This window comes from Thamnophis sirtalis, unplaced genomic scaffold (genome assembly GCF_051295495.1).
Source record: "Thamnophis sirtalis isolate CommonGarterSnake01/CBP01778 unplaced genomic scaffold, rThaSir2_p1.2 scaffold_1, whole genome shotgun sequence".
In the NCBI taxonomy this organism is placed as follows: Eukaryota; Metazoa; Chordata; class Lepidosauria; order Squamata; family Natricidae; genus Thamnophis; species Thamnophis sirtalis.
Genome location: NW_028261381.1, coordinates 83,542,540 through 83,558,073, shown reverse-complemented (window position 1 = coordinate 83,558,073; position 15,534 = coordinate 83,542,540). Strand labels below are relative to the sequence as shown.

Below are 15,534 nucleotides of genomic sequence, written 5' to 3'. Positions count from 1 at the left end.
TTTACAGGATGTTGCTTCGCACCTGGGACATAGGGAGAAGCCCTGTGAGGAGACGCCACTGCTAATATGCAGCAAATCCCCCCCCCAACTGCAGATCATCCTTTAAAAACGTAGTTCCACCAGGATGAAGAGGTGGTTGGAGGCGGCGTTTGCATTGGGTTGGGCTTTCTTTGCAAGGTGGATGATCTGGAGAGCAAGAGATTTAGGAAGCCTGGGATGGTGTGGGGCTGTTTCTCTAGTGAAGCATCTGATTCATCCCCAGGGGCGAAAGTTTTGCCCTTCGTCATCTCTCTGCCCTGGCTTGGAAGCTGCATAGGAAGCCTGTCATGCCTGGCGACGGGAGGGGGGGGAGAAGAAGTGACAGCAAGAGGAGCCATGTCTTGCTCCACGCCTCTCACTTCTCCCCCACCTCACCTGCCACCCGTCTCGCTAAAGAGACGATGGGGAAGGGAAGCAGCCTGGATTCTGTAAGCATTGGGGCGAGGACACGTGTCCTACCCAAGACTTTCAGCTACATCATGTTCCTCACTGTTTTGTGCAGGGGAGTTGAACTTGCAAGATTTTTTTTTACAGGGTGCTTCCCTAGACAAAACAGCGAGAAACGCAATGGAGCTGCAAGTCTTGGGTAGAACACATGTTTCGCAGCCCAACTCCTCCCACCCCACCCCAATGCTAACAGAATCCAGGCTGCTTTCCTTCACCATCACTTTAGTGAGAGGAGTGGCAGGTGGGGTGGAGGAGAAATGAGAGGTATGGAGTGAGACGTGGCTTCTCTTGCTGTCTCTTCTCCCCCCCTCACTGGGCATGGCAGGCTTCCTCTGCAGCTTCCAAGCCAGGGCAGAGAGAAGGCAAAACACTCACCCCTGGGGATGAATCAGACGCTTCACTGGAGAAACTGCCTCACGCCAGCCCAGGCTTCCTAAATCTCTCGCTCCCCAGATTGTCCCCCTCACAAAGAAAGCCCAACCCGACGCAGGGCAGTGATGGGACACATCAGAGCAGTGCCGGCCAGCTGCTTGGCCATGCAAAGAACAGGGAGGTAGGTGATGGGTGCGACAGGACATGCAGTCCCATACTTGCCACCTCCTGCATCCCCAAAATAACAAGACACCCCCCAATAATAAGGGCAAGGCCATATTTCATGTGTCAAAAGAAAATAAGACCCTGTCTTATTTTCAGGGAAACATGGTAGGATAAAAACATTTTAATAGAAAAATATAATTCAAAATTTAAGATGACCACCCTCCCTCCAAAGGAAAAGAAATAAAAAAATAGAGACAGTATATACCAGTTTGTCCATCTTGTTAGTCTAATGTTTCCAAATCCTGCTGAAATTTATCTTGGAGATTTTCCTCCACACAGTACATCTTACTTTTATATTTGTGGGGATATCCATGGATAAAAGGTAGAGGGGCAAACAACAATGCACATGTCATGTTATCATGCATATGCCACCATTTACATTCTTGGATCAGTTATCAGGATAATTTAAAGAAGGGGGCCAGGCCGGGACAAAAATTTGAATTGATGCTACTGATTAAAATTGCTTGCATATAATATGTAGTCCCTGATATCAACTTACCTCTGTCACATATTCTCACATACTCAAACATAGACTCATTTTTCTTCCCTCCTCCTAGCAGGAATATGAGTATGAAGATATAAATAATTTGTAAAGACAATTTCCCTTGGACTCTATTTTTAATCATGTATATAAAGTGCTAATCTATTGTATATAGATGCAGTTACTTTATATTTTGCCTAGCAGTGTATAAGACAATGGAATACTATCTGGTAAAGCTCTTGTCATTTCAGTTTAAGTAGCATTTATACATTTTGATTCCTCAAGATAGTAAAGTTGAACCACTATATGAGCATTTCTTTCCTTAAAGGTTGAACTTCGAGAAGAGATGAGTAGCAAGAAGGATCTGAAAATGCAGTGTGATGAAGAAGAATTGAAGATTTACCAGCTCAACATTCAAATACGGGAAGTTTTTGCAAATCGTTTCACTCAGATGTTTGCAGATTATGAAGTATTTGTTATTCAGCCCAGTCAGGACAAAGAGTCGTGGTTTACTAATAGAGAACAGATGCAGAACTTTGATAAAGTGAGTATGAAAATATATATTCTTAAAATGAGGAAGATTTATACAGGTTCACAGCAAATGTCTATACTATAGCTTGTAAAAGTGGAAATAGGATATCTGAAATGGGGCACAGAAAGATTATTTTAAAAATTCTTGAGAACAACCATTGATATATTTAAGTTTCATTAGAATCGTGTGATAAATTGTGGGTGGCTATGCCTTATGAACAATAAGAAATGGTATTGTTCAGATGAATCACAATATATTTCTACAAATTATAGCTCAATGTTTTGTTTCTTTCAGATACTACTCATGTTAGTAGATATATTATTAAGATTTGAGGAAAACATTTAATGGCTATATCTGCTATAATATATTTGCTGTATTAGTTGTCATGGCCACATCCAGAAGGCTTATATGAGAACATGATGGCTTAAAGTATTTTTCATCCAATAGTAATTCCCTTCTTCTTTGTATATTGTTGATACAATTCCTGAAATGTCACAACATTTTAAAGGAAAATATGCTTTCACTTACTGCTTGAATATCTTCTGATCAAGGATGTATATAAGATCCATGTTTGAAATCTTTGACTGTTTACTAACTAAATGACTACATCTGATTTCATTTGAAGCAGTTTTCTTGTATGTACAGTTTGGTACAGGAATTCTTCCAGCAAAATAGAAAAGTGCAGATGTTATAATTTCCATTAATTAAAAATTGATCAAGTACAGTAATTGAATCCTAGTGTAAGTTGTTTTCAAATGTTTATGATTGTTGTCACTTCCTTTGTATGCATTCCATTTTTTTCTTAGAATTATGCAATTTTAGCAGTTGGAAAAACATAGAATCTTTAATGTTTTTCAGAGTGCATTGTATTTAGAATATGATAAAATAGAAAATAACTTCAGATGAATGAAAGCATTCATGTCATTTTTAAAAAAGCAATTACAATTTAAAGAAACATAAATACCGCTTCTTTCATTTTATTAGGCATCCTTCTTGTCTGATCAGCCTGAACCTTATTTGCCTTTCCTCTCAAGATTTTTGGAAACGCAGATGTTTGCTTCTTTTATTGACAACAAGATTATGTGTCATGATGGAGAAGATAAAGATCCTATCTTGAGAGTGTTTGATTTTAGAGTTGATAAAATAAGATTGTTAAATGTTCGAACACCAACTTTGCGCACATCCATGTATCAAAAATGCAGTACCATTGATGAAGCTGGTAAGAGTTGCAAATTTGAATTCTATTTAAATAAATGTAAGAGGTACAGGACACTAATAATGTACTAATAAAACTTAGCTACTACTCACTTATGTGTATTTAAAATACAACTGCAGCAACATTTTTAAATGATAAATTGGGTAAGCAAGACATGAGTTTAGAAGATTAAAAAAAACAGGTAAGAAAAGAAAATGTACCTACAACTAATTTACATCTATATCATTTATTATATCGTTCTAGTCATTCTGCTGGAGGTTCCTTGAATAGCCGTCTTTATCCACTTATAGAACAATTATTAATTTTATCAAAATTGTTATCACAGCCTCTCATTATTTATTGTTTGCATACAGTACTTGTACTTTCTCTTCCTGCAGTCACTATACATTCACTAGTTTATTTCATTATTTCCTTTCTAAGATACATTTTAATTATCCATTACCATCATATAGTTGTCCCATATCCAGAAGCCATCACAGCCCTTATATTGTTCAGTAAAACTCTCAATATTTCATCATAAATAATGAACTCAGTCATGCTTTTAAATTTATTTCTTTTCCATATAGAGACATCAATGGGCTAATTATTAAACCATCTATTTGAAACAAGTAGACTTTGTCTAAGCAACTATTCACAAAAATCACTATTCTCATTTGTTCTTAAGTCTCAGCACAGTCAATTTTTTTGTACTCTCTTGCCTAATCACTAAATAAAGTATTTTTTTCTCCTGGATAATATTCATTCAGAATGTTGCATAGTTTCCTCCAAAAGCTTACTCTGGATCTACCATTATCACTATTTTGGGGGATGTAACATGTAGGTTTCACAAGCTTATGGATTTCTACTCTCTTATGCACCCACAACATCCTAGAGGACACCAGTTCATACTGGTGGAGTCCCTTTTAGGGAATAGAGCGGCATATAAATAAAATGAAACTTCAAACTTTATGACTTTGTGAAAACTTTATGAAAAAGTTTCCCTTCTCATTGAAGAAGCTTCTTCAGTTCAAGTTCAGTTAGAACTGAAGAAGCTTCTTTGATGAGAAGCAAAACGTTATCAAAGAAAAAAAAACAAGAAAATCCAGTTGCCTTTTAATCAAAGCACTTTTGGGACATGCATTCCAAATCATAATTTTCAATAAAATAAGCATGCAATTATTACCAGTATGCTCACATTATGATAAACTATGTCAGAAACTGTAATTTGTAATCTGTGTAATCCAACTTTCTGTTGCTCGTATTCTACTAATAATACATAGTGTAATGACATAAAGTCAGGATGCAAGCAAATTACATTATCAAACAGTTGAGAAAAATGATGTAGGGTCAATGTGTTTTAACGAACTACTGCATGCAATATAATTGTATTGAGACACTCCTTTTTATGTATTTGTGCAGAATATGTATTTCTAGCAGTAATGTCCTAATTCATATTTTAGGATTTAGATTTTCATTCTTTTATTTCACAATTTAACATCAGCTATGCTAAATAATAATATGATTCAATGTTTTATTTCCCCCTGCCTCCCAGAAAAAGCTATCGAGTTAAGACTGGCAAAAATAGACCATACTGCAGTCCTTCCTCATTTATTAGATATGAAGATTGGACAAGGAAAATATGAACCTGGCTTTTTCCCCAAGCTACAATCCGATGTACTTTCAACGGGACCAGCAAGCAATAAGTGAGTATTGTATTGCTGTATTAATATGACATAGGTGACTGAATCGGCTTCTGCTGATTGACTTGCAGTAATTCAGTGTGTTGATGTGGTGGGATCAGAGGTGGTATTCAGCCAATTCTGACAGGTTCTGGAGAACTGGTAGCAGAAATTTTGAGTAGTTCGGAGAACCAGCAAATATCACCTCTGGCTGGCCCCGCCCCCAATCTATTTGTTGCCTCCCAAGTCCCAGCTGATCGACTCTATTTAAGTATTAAGTATTTAATAAATTTATAGGCCGCCCAATCCCGAAGGACTCCGGGCGGCTTACAGAAATACAATTTTTTAAAAAATAGAGAAAAAAACAGATTAAAACAGATTAAAAGATCACTTCATGCACTCAATCTAGGTGGGGCTGGACCTCATTCATGAGGTCAACAGCCCCAGGCCTGCCAGAATAGCCAGGTTTTGGTAGCCTTTCGGAAGGCCTTGAGAGTGGGAAGGGTCTGGATCTCGGGGGGTAGATCATTCCATAGGGTTGGAGCGGCCACAGAGAAAGCCCTCCCCCGGGGAGCCACCAGATGGCATTGTCTGGTCGACGGCACCTGCAGAAGGCCCACCCTGTGTGATCTTATCGGCCGTTGGGAGGTATGCAGCAGAAGACGGTCTCGCAGATATCCGGGTCCTAGGCCATGTAGGGCTTTAAAGGTAATAACCAGCACCTTGAAACGCATTTGGAGACCGATAGGAAGCCAGTGCAGCTCGCGGAGGATAGGTGTAACATGGGTGTATCTTGGTACACCCAATATCGCTCGCACGGCTGCATTCTGGACCAATTGTAGTCTCCGAACACTTTTCAGGGGCAGCCCCATGTAGAGCGCGTTACAGTAGTCAGGTCTTGAGGTGACGAGGGCGTGAGTGACCGTTTGAAGTGCTTCCCGGTCCAGGTAGGGCCGCAACTGGTGCACCAGGCAGACCTGGGCAAAGGCCCCCCTGGTCACAGCTGACAAGTGATGTTCCAATGTCAGCTGCGGGTCCAGGAGGACACCCAAGTTGCGGACCCTCTCTGAGGGGTGTAGAGTTTCACCCCCCAGGCTTAGGGATGGAATATCTGGACTGTACTTGGGGGGCAACATCCACAGCCACTCGGTCTTGTCAGGATTGAGTGCAAGTTTGTTCACTCCCATCCAGACCCTGACAGCTTCCAGGCACTGGCACATCACTTCCACCACTACACTGAGTTGGCACGGGGCGGAGAGATACAATTGAGTATCATCCGCATATTGATGGTATTTAATCCCGTGCCGGTGAATGATCTCACCCAGTGGCTTCATGTAGATATTGAATAGGAGGGGGGACAAGACCGAGCCCTGCGGCACTCCATATTTAAGGGGCCTAGGTGTCGACCTTTGTCCTCCAACCAACATGGACTGAGACCTGCCAGAGAGGTAAGAGGAGAACCACCGTAAAACAGTGCCTCCCACTCCCACCTCTTCCAGCCGTCGCAGAAGGATACCATGGTCGATGGTATCGAAGGCCGCTGAGAGGTCAAGGAGCACCAGGATAGAGGAATGTCCTCTATCCCTGGCCCGCCAGAGATCATCGGTCAACGCGACCAAGGTGATTTCGGTGCAGTATCCAGGCCTGAAACCAGACTGAAAGGAGTCTAGAAAGGAGTCTGGGTCTTCTTTTGTTGCCCTGCACAGGAGAATAGAGCTGGAAAGCAAGTTGGTGTGGTGGGGAGAGAATGGGGATGTTACAATATCCTTCCCCTGCCACGCCCACCAAGCCACGCCCACAGAACCGGTAGTAAAAAAAATTGAATCCCACCATTGGGTGGGATGTAGTCTGGATTCCCAGGAGGGATGGTCTACATTCCAGAGGGCAAAGAGGCAGTAAAGCATGAAAAATTTGGTTAGGAGAAAGACTAACGATTCCCAGAGTACATCTATAGTGTTGCAAATAGTAGCTTTAGTTTGGCAAGTCTATAAGTGAGAAACAATAAAAGAAACTTCCCAGAACTAGCTCCACAATAAAGGAAACTCCCGAGTTTCCATGTGTCTTTTTTTATTCTTACGACCCGACAATCAATAGCATATGATCATCTGTATCCAGGTGAAAAGGAGGAGCAGCCAATTATGAAACCCTGTGGTCACTGCAAAAGTGCCTGGGGAATGCTGATTTCCTTCTATGTTTTTCTCTTCTCAGACGACCTTTAATATTTTCACAAGGTGCAAAAAATAAAGAACAGAGAGAAAGAGAGAGTACCTGTTCTTCTGGAGTCTATAGAATTTTAGTTGCTGTTTCACAGCTGCATAAAAGAGTTTTTTCTCTGTCAACCGGCTTTGATACAGCTGATGAGGGAAAGTTTCACCCTAAGTCAGTTTTGGAATAAAATCAACTCTCCTATTCTGTTGCCCTGCTGTCACAACATACCATCACAACTCATTTGACCCAGTTAAGTGTGTTATGCAAATGCAGACATTGTCTAGAAAATGAAATGTTTATTAATTAAAATGTAAACATTTAGGAATTGTAATTAAAGTAGATTTTTAAAAAGTTTAGGTTTTCACTGGGGGAAAAGCAAACAAAGCAAACAAGCAAGTCTCATTCCCTTTAAAAGTTAAACAACAGCAAGCATCTCACAGTCAAACATAGTTCCATTTTATATGGATGAACAAAAAAAAAGATACCTTAATTATTTTCTCCTGTGTTTGACTCCTGTAGTTCCACATCATAGTTTTCACTCTTATTAGCATACTTGGTGCTGACGACATGTTGACAGTTAAACTGTATTATTATTAGCACTTCCAGATAGGGATGAATATATTTGTATCTAATGTACCTAAAGAATACCACTTTTGATTTTCTAGATGGACCAAACGCAATGCACCTGCACAGTGGAGGAGGAAAGACAGACAGAAACAGCACACAGAACACCTGCGTCTTGACAACGATCAGAGAGAGGTAAAAACTGTTCTGTTACATTATCCAGCTATAGAATCAACATTTTCTATAAATAGTAATGTAATTTTCCTGATTTTGTTCTACCAAAAAAAAAAAAAAAAGGAAAATACATTCCAAAGCTTTAAAGCTATGTTTATTTAGTCAGGAGAATGATTGATATATGGCTTTGATTCCTTCAGGGTGGGCTTTAAATTTTTTAGCAACGGGTTCTCTGCCCAGTTCCTGGATGGACGTGGCCATGGTGGGCATAGCCTAGTCTGCCTCCTGCACAATGGTAGAGGGGTGTTTTCACCCTCTCCGGGCTCCAGAGGCTTTTCTTGAGCCTCTGGGAGGGCAAAAATTGTCTCCACTGGGCTCCAGAGGCCTATTTTTTCCTCTCACTGAGCCTCCGTTTGGGCCCTGTACTTACCTGGCATCTCAAACGGGCCGCATGGGGACTCCTGGGAGGGGAGGGGCAGGGTGGGATAAATCATATAAGATAGATATGAAGAGAGCAAGAGAATGTAAAGAGGTTTCCCTTTGCTTTGCTATGTTCAGCCAGCCCTTGATTGTATAAATCATATCAGAATGTGGTTTATACTATATACAAGAAGTTACAGGAAAAACAGACTGAAGAAACAGAGTGGTTCAGAAGGAAAGGGAACTAGAGAAATAAGTGTATGATCCTTATTTCTACTTATGCAATGTAGATTAATACAATCAGTAATCTACAGGTGGTTACTAACAAACTGGAGGCTATGTTCATTCTGAATGCTCTCTGAAGCAATGATCACTAACCATATACTTACATATTTTGGACATTTTTTTTACCAGCAGGATGATGGACTAGAAAAAATATTGTGCTTGGTAAGGTTAAGTAGAAAAGAATAACAGAATGAATAAGGTGAATGAATATATCAAAGAAATAATTGGAATTCTTTGGAGAACTATAGATTATTATCAGAAATAAATCAAGAAGGAGGTATTTTGTCCATACTGTTACTAGGAGTCAAACCCGCCACGATACCTAACTGAATTATGAGATGGGATATTCTTTTACCTAAATGTTTGGGCTAAAAATTGCCTATATTAGTTGTCAAAAATCAGTCATGTGGCTACTTTCCATTAAACAATTATTATCTATCATGAAAATACATTGAAACTCAATTTACCAAACCATGATACAATAAACTTTGTAGGCAATACATCAAATTTCACAAACATTTTTAACAATTGCTCAATCATGTCAATTTAAATCATTTGTAAAATGACACCATCATACAAATGATACAACTACATAACTTTTATTAGTCTTAGATTGTAATGGTTAATTTGTATCATGACATCATTACACTTGCAGATGATATAAATTGTTGTGATCACATGTTATAATTTAGCAGACAACTGAGAATAATGGATATCCAATCCGCTACCTGGTCTATTAAATCAAGGTTTCACTGTACTCTAAAGGTACTGAGGAAAAGAAAAAGAAAAAAAATCAATGTGATATAATTGATAATAGTTTTAAAGGAAAATAATAATTTCTGGAGTATAATTATTCATAAAACTGTGATTTACATTTCTGATTTTCAATTTTTTAACTGTGCTATACATTCATGTAACAATTATATTCCTTTATCTTGTTAAACTTCTGTTAATTGTACATTATATTGCATCATTCTTTTTTACTACAAAGACATGAAGTATCGTAAATCACCTCTATCCTGTTCTTGCATATGAATATTTAAAATTTTATTCTGATCCATCATGCTTCTACTTAATATCCGTTATTTGATTTTTGATTTATATAGTAGTGTGTTATTTTGCTATCTTTTTTAATCTCATCAGCAGCTAGATTTTCTTTTGAAAATGTCAGCTGCTATTATATTTAAACATAAACCTGCAAAATTGGTTTTAGGTACTCTATTAAATCTGTGTCACTATTTATTCTGGTTTGTTTATGTCTGTATTCATATAGCAAAATACTGAATATATATGTGTACTAGACAAAATTACATACACACAAACACTGTTTCATAAGAATTCCAATATTTATAGAAACTGGTTTAAAAAAAATTCTTTCTTTAATCCAAATACATTATGTATATAGCATAAATTTAGCATAATTTGGTCATGTTATCTGTCTATCTCACAAATGAGTACTGTGCAGTGTATTATTTAGGACATTCTGGCTGAGCTCTTTTGGGTGATAGGATATCCTACACCTCTGCTTGTGTGTATGCCCTATCTCCTGATTTAAGACAGTTTCCTTTGACAATGCATTTTGCTAGAAGACATTGTGGATTACATTAATCATACTACTATGGAAGATACTATAGAAACTTCAGTTTTTACAACATGCAGTAGCTCGGGTAGTTATAGGTAGATATGCTAATTCATCCTTGTAACATTAATGCTACTGGAGTTACATTGATTGCTAGTTACCTTCCAGGTACAATTGTCACCTTCTTGCCAACCTTTAAAGCCTTACATGGATGGAGCCTGAAGTGCATTGTTGTGGTCCCTTCAAATAGTGATACAATTATGAATCACTGTTGCCAGAGCCTCTCACTATAGGTAGGGCCTCAATTGGTTCAGCAGGTGACGGTAATGTTGGAGAAAAGCTTCCCTACTCATGGTTCAAATTGCACATCCTGTAGTGAGTCAGAACTTCCAGTGAGTCAGGAACAACTGCTCCATCAAGGGGAATGCCCCCTCACCAAGGTTAAAATTAGAAGCTCACAAGACAGATAATTTCTGGACAGAGCAACTCATATTTCGTAGGATACCATCTCAGCCTTTTCCAATCCATTTCAGCACTTACAGTCTCAGGACTTCTGTGACACCTCCAATTAGTGTCAAGTGGAGATACACTACTGGATAACATCTGCATATTGACAGTATCTAATCCAAAACTGATATACATATACATATTAAATTTATATACATTTTAAATAGTAGAGATGATTAAGCCTTTTGACATCTTGCAGGAGAGCCCCCACAAATATTTTTTGTCAGCACTATGAAAACATCATAAAAGCATGTTCCGAATTCCCAGCACTCACAAGCATTACAGAAGGAAATGAAGATGCTGAAGATCATCATGAGGTCCAAAAGGATTAGAGGATCACAGTACCTCTCTCCAAGTTTTGATGAATTTTATCTTCCAGAATTATCAAAGTTATTTCCATCTCTGAACTTTGACTGAAGAGGGTTAAATTTATTTATTAATCAAATTTATATAGCTGAAAGCTGACTTGGGCAGCATGCTACAAACAGATAAAGTCATATATAAAAAACAAGAAACAAAAAAATATCCTCCCTCTATGGCTCTGTGTAACTGAAGCCCCACCACCTTCTCAACAACCCCTTATGAAGGTGTTGCACCACTGCCATCTTCAATTCATGAAGCATAATTCTCTTTTATGAAATGCTGACCACTTACCCAATCAAGCTACTCAGATCTCTTCCTCAAGTCACAAAAGAGAAGCATTTCGCAAGGGGCAATGTTCATGCTAGAAAGTACTGTGCTCACTTCACCAGAGTCCACAAGCTGAAATAAATCCAATACCACATTAAACAGCATCAGTCCAGTCACCCCTTTGAATGCAATTCATGCAGCCGAAAGAGGTGAGACCTAAGACCTTTTGCCATATTTGTAACATGTGCACATGCATCACAGTGCCCCTATGACAATTCTGTGAACACCTTTTGCAACCTTCTGACAAACAAAATCAATGAGGAAGCCAGATTTACTTAACAACCATGTTATTAACTTAACCTCTATAGTGATTCACTTAACAACTGTGGCAAGAAAGTTCATAAAATGGGACAAAGCTCACTTAACAATTGTTTTACGTAACAATGAAAATGTTGGGCTCAATTGTGGTTTTAAGTTAGGGACAACCTGTATTAATAAAGCACCTTAAAGGTACAAAGGTTAAGATGCTGGGCTTGTTGGCTGGTATACAGCATCTTAACTAAATCTTAATCAGCCCTACCACTTTATGAATATCCTAGGTGGCATTCACACCAGGAAATGATCTGACCATAGCAAAGGACTCACCAGCAACATCCTCATATTCAGATCACATATCAAATTATTCTGAGGTTAAACCAAAATCCAAGTTGAACTAACTATTGGTGTCAGACCAGCAATGGTGGGGCGAGCATGAGGTTACCATGGAAGCCATGGATTCCAGGCCTTCCTAGAACCTCATCTCAGAGCATAGAGATTTATATCTTCAAGCGCAATAGTAGGAGAATTACATCAAAAATCAGGAAGCCCATCAGCATGAAGAACAATACACAAGTAGAATCTTTCAACTTATACCAGCTTACACATTATCATCAGAAAAGTAGCAATTCTGATAACTGTAAATCTATCATTCATTGCCCAACACTAAGTTGGCTTCACAACTGTTATGCTACCCAAAACCTAGCATGACAGATCTCTGAGAGTGTTAAATTTCAACCTTCACCTAACAATCTTTTAGTAATATATGCTAGCTCAGTCTATCCACTACTACTTTGTGGATAAATGTAGATAAATTACAGGTAAACCTAGAATTCACTAACAACTGATTTTGAGTTAAATTGAGGCCAAAATCAACAGCAATCTATCCTTAAGGCTCTAGGAATGAGGCAGCTGGGCTACAAATAGGGACCAGCACCAGACTGCAGGACTCTCCTTCCTTCTAATGGCTCATTCAGTGATCTCTACTCTATCTCTCCTACCATATCTTGCCTGACTCCATCTACTTTGGAGCCCTGGCCAAGCTGCGCAGCCTCTTTGACCCCATATACAGATATCTCCTGTAATAGTGCCTCTTGGTTTCTGCAGCATTTTTTGACTTGCCCTTTGTGATTTTTCCCTCAAGCAAGAGCAGAGAATTTCATTTCAATAGCTTGTTCTTTGGGTGGCAGCTACTACCCATCTAGAATGCTAGCTGACAAGTCTACCCTCATCAAAAAGAGCTAGGTCTTACTATTTTACAGCTTTGTGACTTAGACATTTCTGTTACCAAATATTTACTAAACTGCAACATGATCACAATATTTTTCAACAATAAGCTGGAAATCAGGGTAAGAATTAGTGAAGCCTTTGGAAGTAGAAAACTGTCTTTTAGTTTCTATTTTTTACTTACTTGCCCTCTATAAGTGTAACTTGTTAGTCACCCATTTGTGTGATGCACAGCATCATTGCATAGAAGAACATGTTGCTTACTGCAATTGTACTTTGTTGACACATTATCTGCGCATTCACACAACCCACCCTCTATCCTCTCACAGGCAATCATTCCCTTAAGGGTCTACATCAGCTAATGAAAGGCATGAGGTACCTTCTTAGCATTTTCATACATATAGGGGTAGAATATCCTTCCTCTAAAAACAGCTCAGCTCTCAATGATACATTGCACAGAAGGCCACTGGAAGAACCTCAGTTACAGGTGTGTAACACCTTACTGTGCTATTTCAAAAACATAAGAAAACATGATTCTGTAACAGTGAGAAAGTATTACTTTTGCAGTGAAATGTACCATAATTACAGTCAGGCTATTTAAAACTGAGTGGGAACATTAATTAAAAATATTATTTGCAATCCATCATAAAATGTAGTCTTGTTTTATGAGATATATTTTGCTTTCTTGTTAAATTAAGAATTATATCTTTATATCTCTTTTGTGCTCTTTTCTTTCTACAGAAATACATCCAAGAAGCTCGAAATTTGGGCAGCACTATCCGCCAGCCCAAATTGTCTAATCTGTCACCATCAGTAATTGCCCAGACCAATTGGAAATTTGTTGAAGGATTGCTGAAAGAATGTCGAAATAAGGTATGATATCTTTCTTGACAATATTGTTCTAGTTTCTGCTATTCAGAGCAGTCAAATTAGCTGGATCATTATAGTATATTATTTCTCATAATACTGATATCCTTTGATGTAAACATCTTCACACCAATGAGGTAGAACTGATCATTTAAATGAATACAAAATGTCCCCTTGATTGGGATGGAAATAAGTCTGTGGATTAGGACATTCTGCTAATGTGATTATTCTAATCATGGAATTATTCTAATAACATACAGTTTTCTCCATATTTTAACTTCAATTTTTTAGACTCAAATGCACAAGTAGTATAATACTACTAACGTGATATGATGAATAGGAACAACTTCAGAAAAAGACCACCTAATTTAATGTTCAGTTTTTACTGACAATGCCAAAATCAGATACCACTATATATATATACTATCCATTTCTGTTGTCCTATTTCTGACTCTACAAAATACAATGAGCCTTCCAGAATAAAATTAATGTGAAATATCTTCTGCCTAAACAAAAGAAGCATTATGAAACATAGCTATATCTTATGATTTAAAGTCACATTTTCTGTTCTATATGAAGCAGTGATCATAAAAAGACTTGGAGTGGTTTAGTGATTGCTATTTTTGTTAATCATGATTTTAAATCTAGAATTATAATACGTAACTGCCCCAAATATGTTCCATTAATATTGTGTATTATATATTACAGTTCCTTATTCCATATATCCCTATAATCTTGAATATTTAATTTGGTTTATTCCAACAACCTTTTATAATAATAATTATAAGCTTTTTAGCAAACAATTGTTGCATTCATCTTCTCCAGTAACAAAAATTCACCATGTGAACATGTCCCAAAGGTGCTTTTCAAAAGGCAACTGAACTTCCTTTGTTTTTGTTTTTTTTAAAAAAACATTTTGCTTCTCACCCAGAAATTTTCTTTGGCTTTGACTGAATGGTGGGAATGGAAGGATTTATATTCTTTGTAGTCATCCGTGCTAACCTTCAGAGTGCTAACACCAGTTGACTACAAAAAATATAAATCCTTCCATTCCCCATCATTCAGTCAGAATTGAAGATTTTCAAGAAAAAGTTCAGTTGCCTTTTGAAAAACACATCTGAGATAACCATTGACCTGGATGATTGAGAATCTCCATAGGTACCATGTGAACATCTGCAGTCCACTCAGGATTTCGACAAAAAGCTTCATTTGTTTCAAATGTGAATTCCCATAATGTACATTCATTTAAGTCATCATCATCAAGGCAGTATTGTGCTATTTGTACTATTCCATATTTTGTCTGTTTATAGGCTAATATAGGTAGGTTAAGAATAGTATAGTAATTAAATCTGTTACCAAACATTTCTGCTTCCTGGGGCAACTGCAAAATATTCTGCAGGGTCAGATTTTTCTTAGGCTCTTTTTATTGGCATTCTCTGATAAAACATGAAACTGGAAAAGCATATTCATGAATCCTAAAAAAAAGGAAGATTTGTTTAACAATTTCTGAGTGAAAAAATGTTTCATTGTAGAATGCTAGCAACGGGATTACCTTAAAAAGTGAAGTATCAGAAAGCATCCAGCTCTTCTATTTTTGCTGCAGTGAAATTTTATTCTCTTGGTATTTTGATGTAACAACAGTTTCAGGTATATCTCCACATGTTAACTCCTCCACAGACAGTTCATAACTAGCCCTCCATAATCAGTGTAATAAATGATTCCTATGGAAAATCTAGGAACAACAACAGCAGCAACCACAAAACCCCTTTAAACTGTAGAACAGCAGGC

At 37.9% G+C, this 15,534-nt stretch overlaps 1 protein-coding gene across 8 annotated transcripts in view; it reads left to right on the top strand.

Moving 5' to 3' along the window:
• The window catches only part of DENND5A (DENN domain containing 5A), a 70,815-nt gene that overhangs the window by 25,963 nt on the left and 29,318 nt on the right, over nt 1-15,534 (top strand). For all 8 annotated transcript variants that reach the window (XM_087717851.1, XM_087717841.1, XM_087717819.1 and 5 more), the window contains 5 exons: nt 1,893-2,108; nt 3,081-3,315; nt 4,844-4,994; nt 7,844-7,937; nt 13,621-13,752. In XM_087717851.1, the coding sequence (XP_087573977.1) occupies nt 1,893-2,108; nt 3,081-3,315; nt 4,844-4,994; nt 7,844-7,937; nt 13,621-13,752 (828 nt within the window). The remainder of the gene's footprint in view (nt 1-1,892; nt 2,109-3,080; nt 3,316-4,843; nt 4,995-7,843; nt 7,938-13,620; nt 13,753-15,534) is intronic.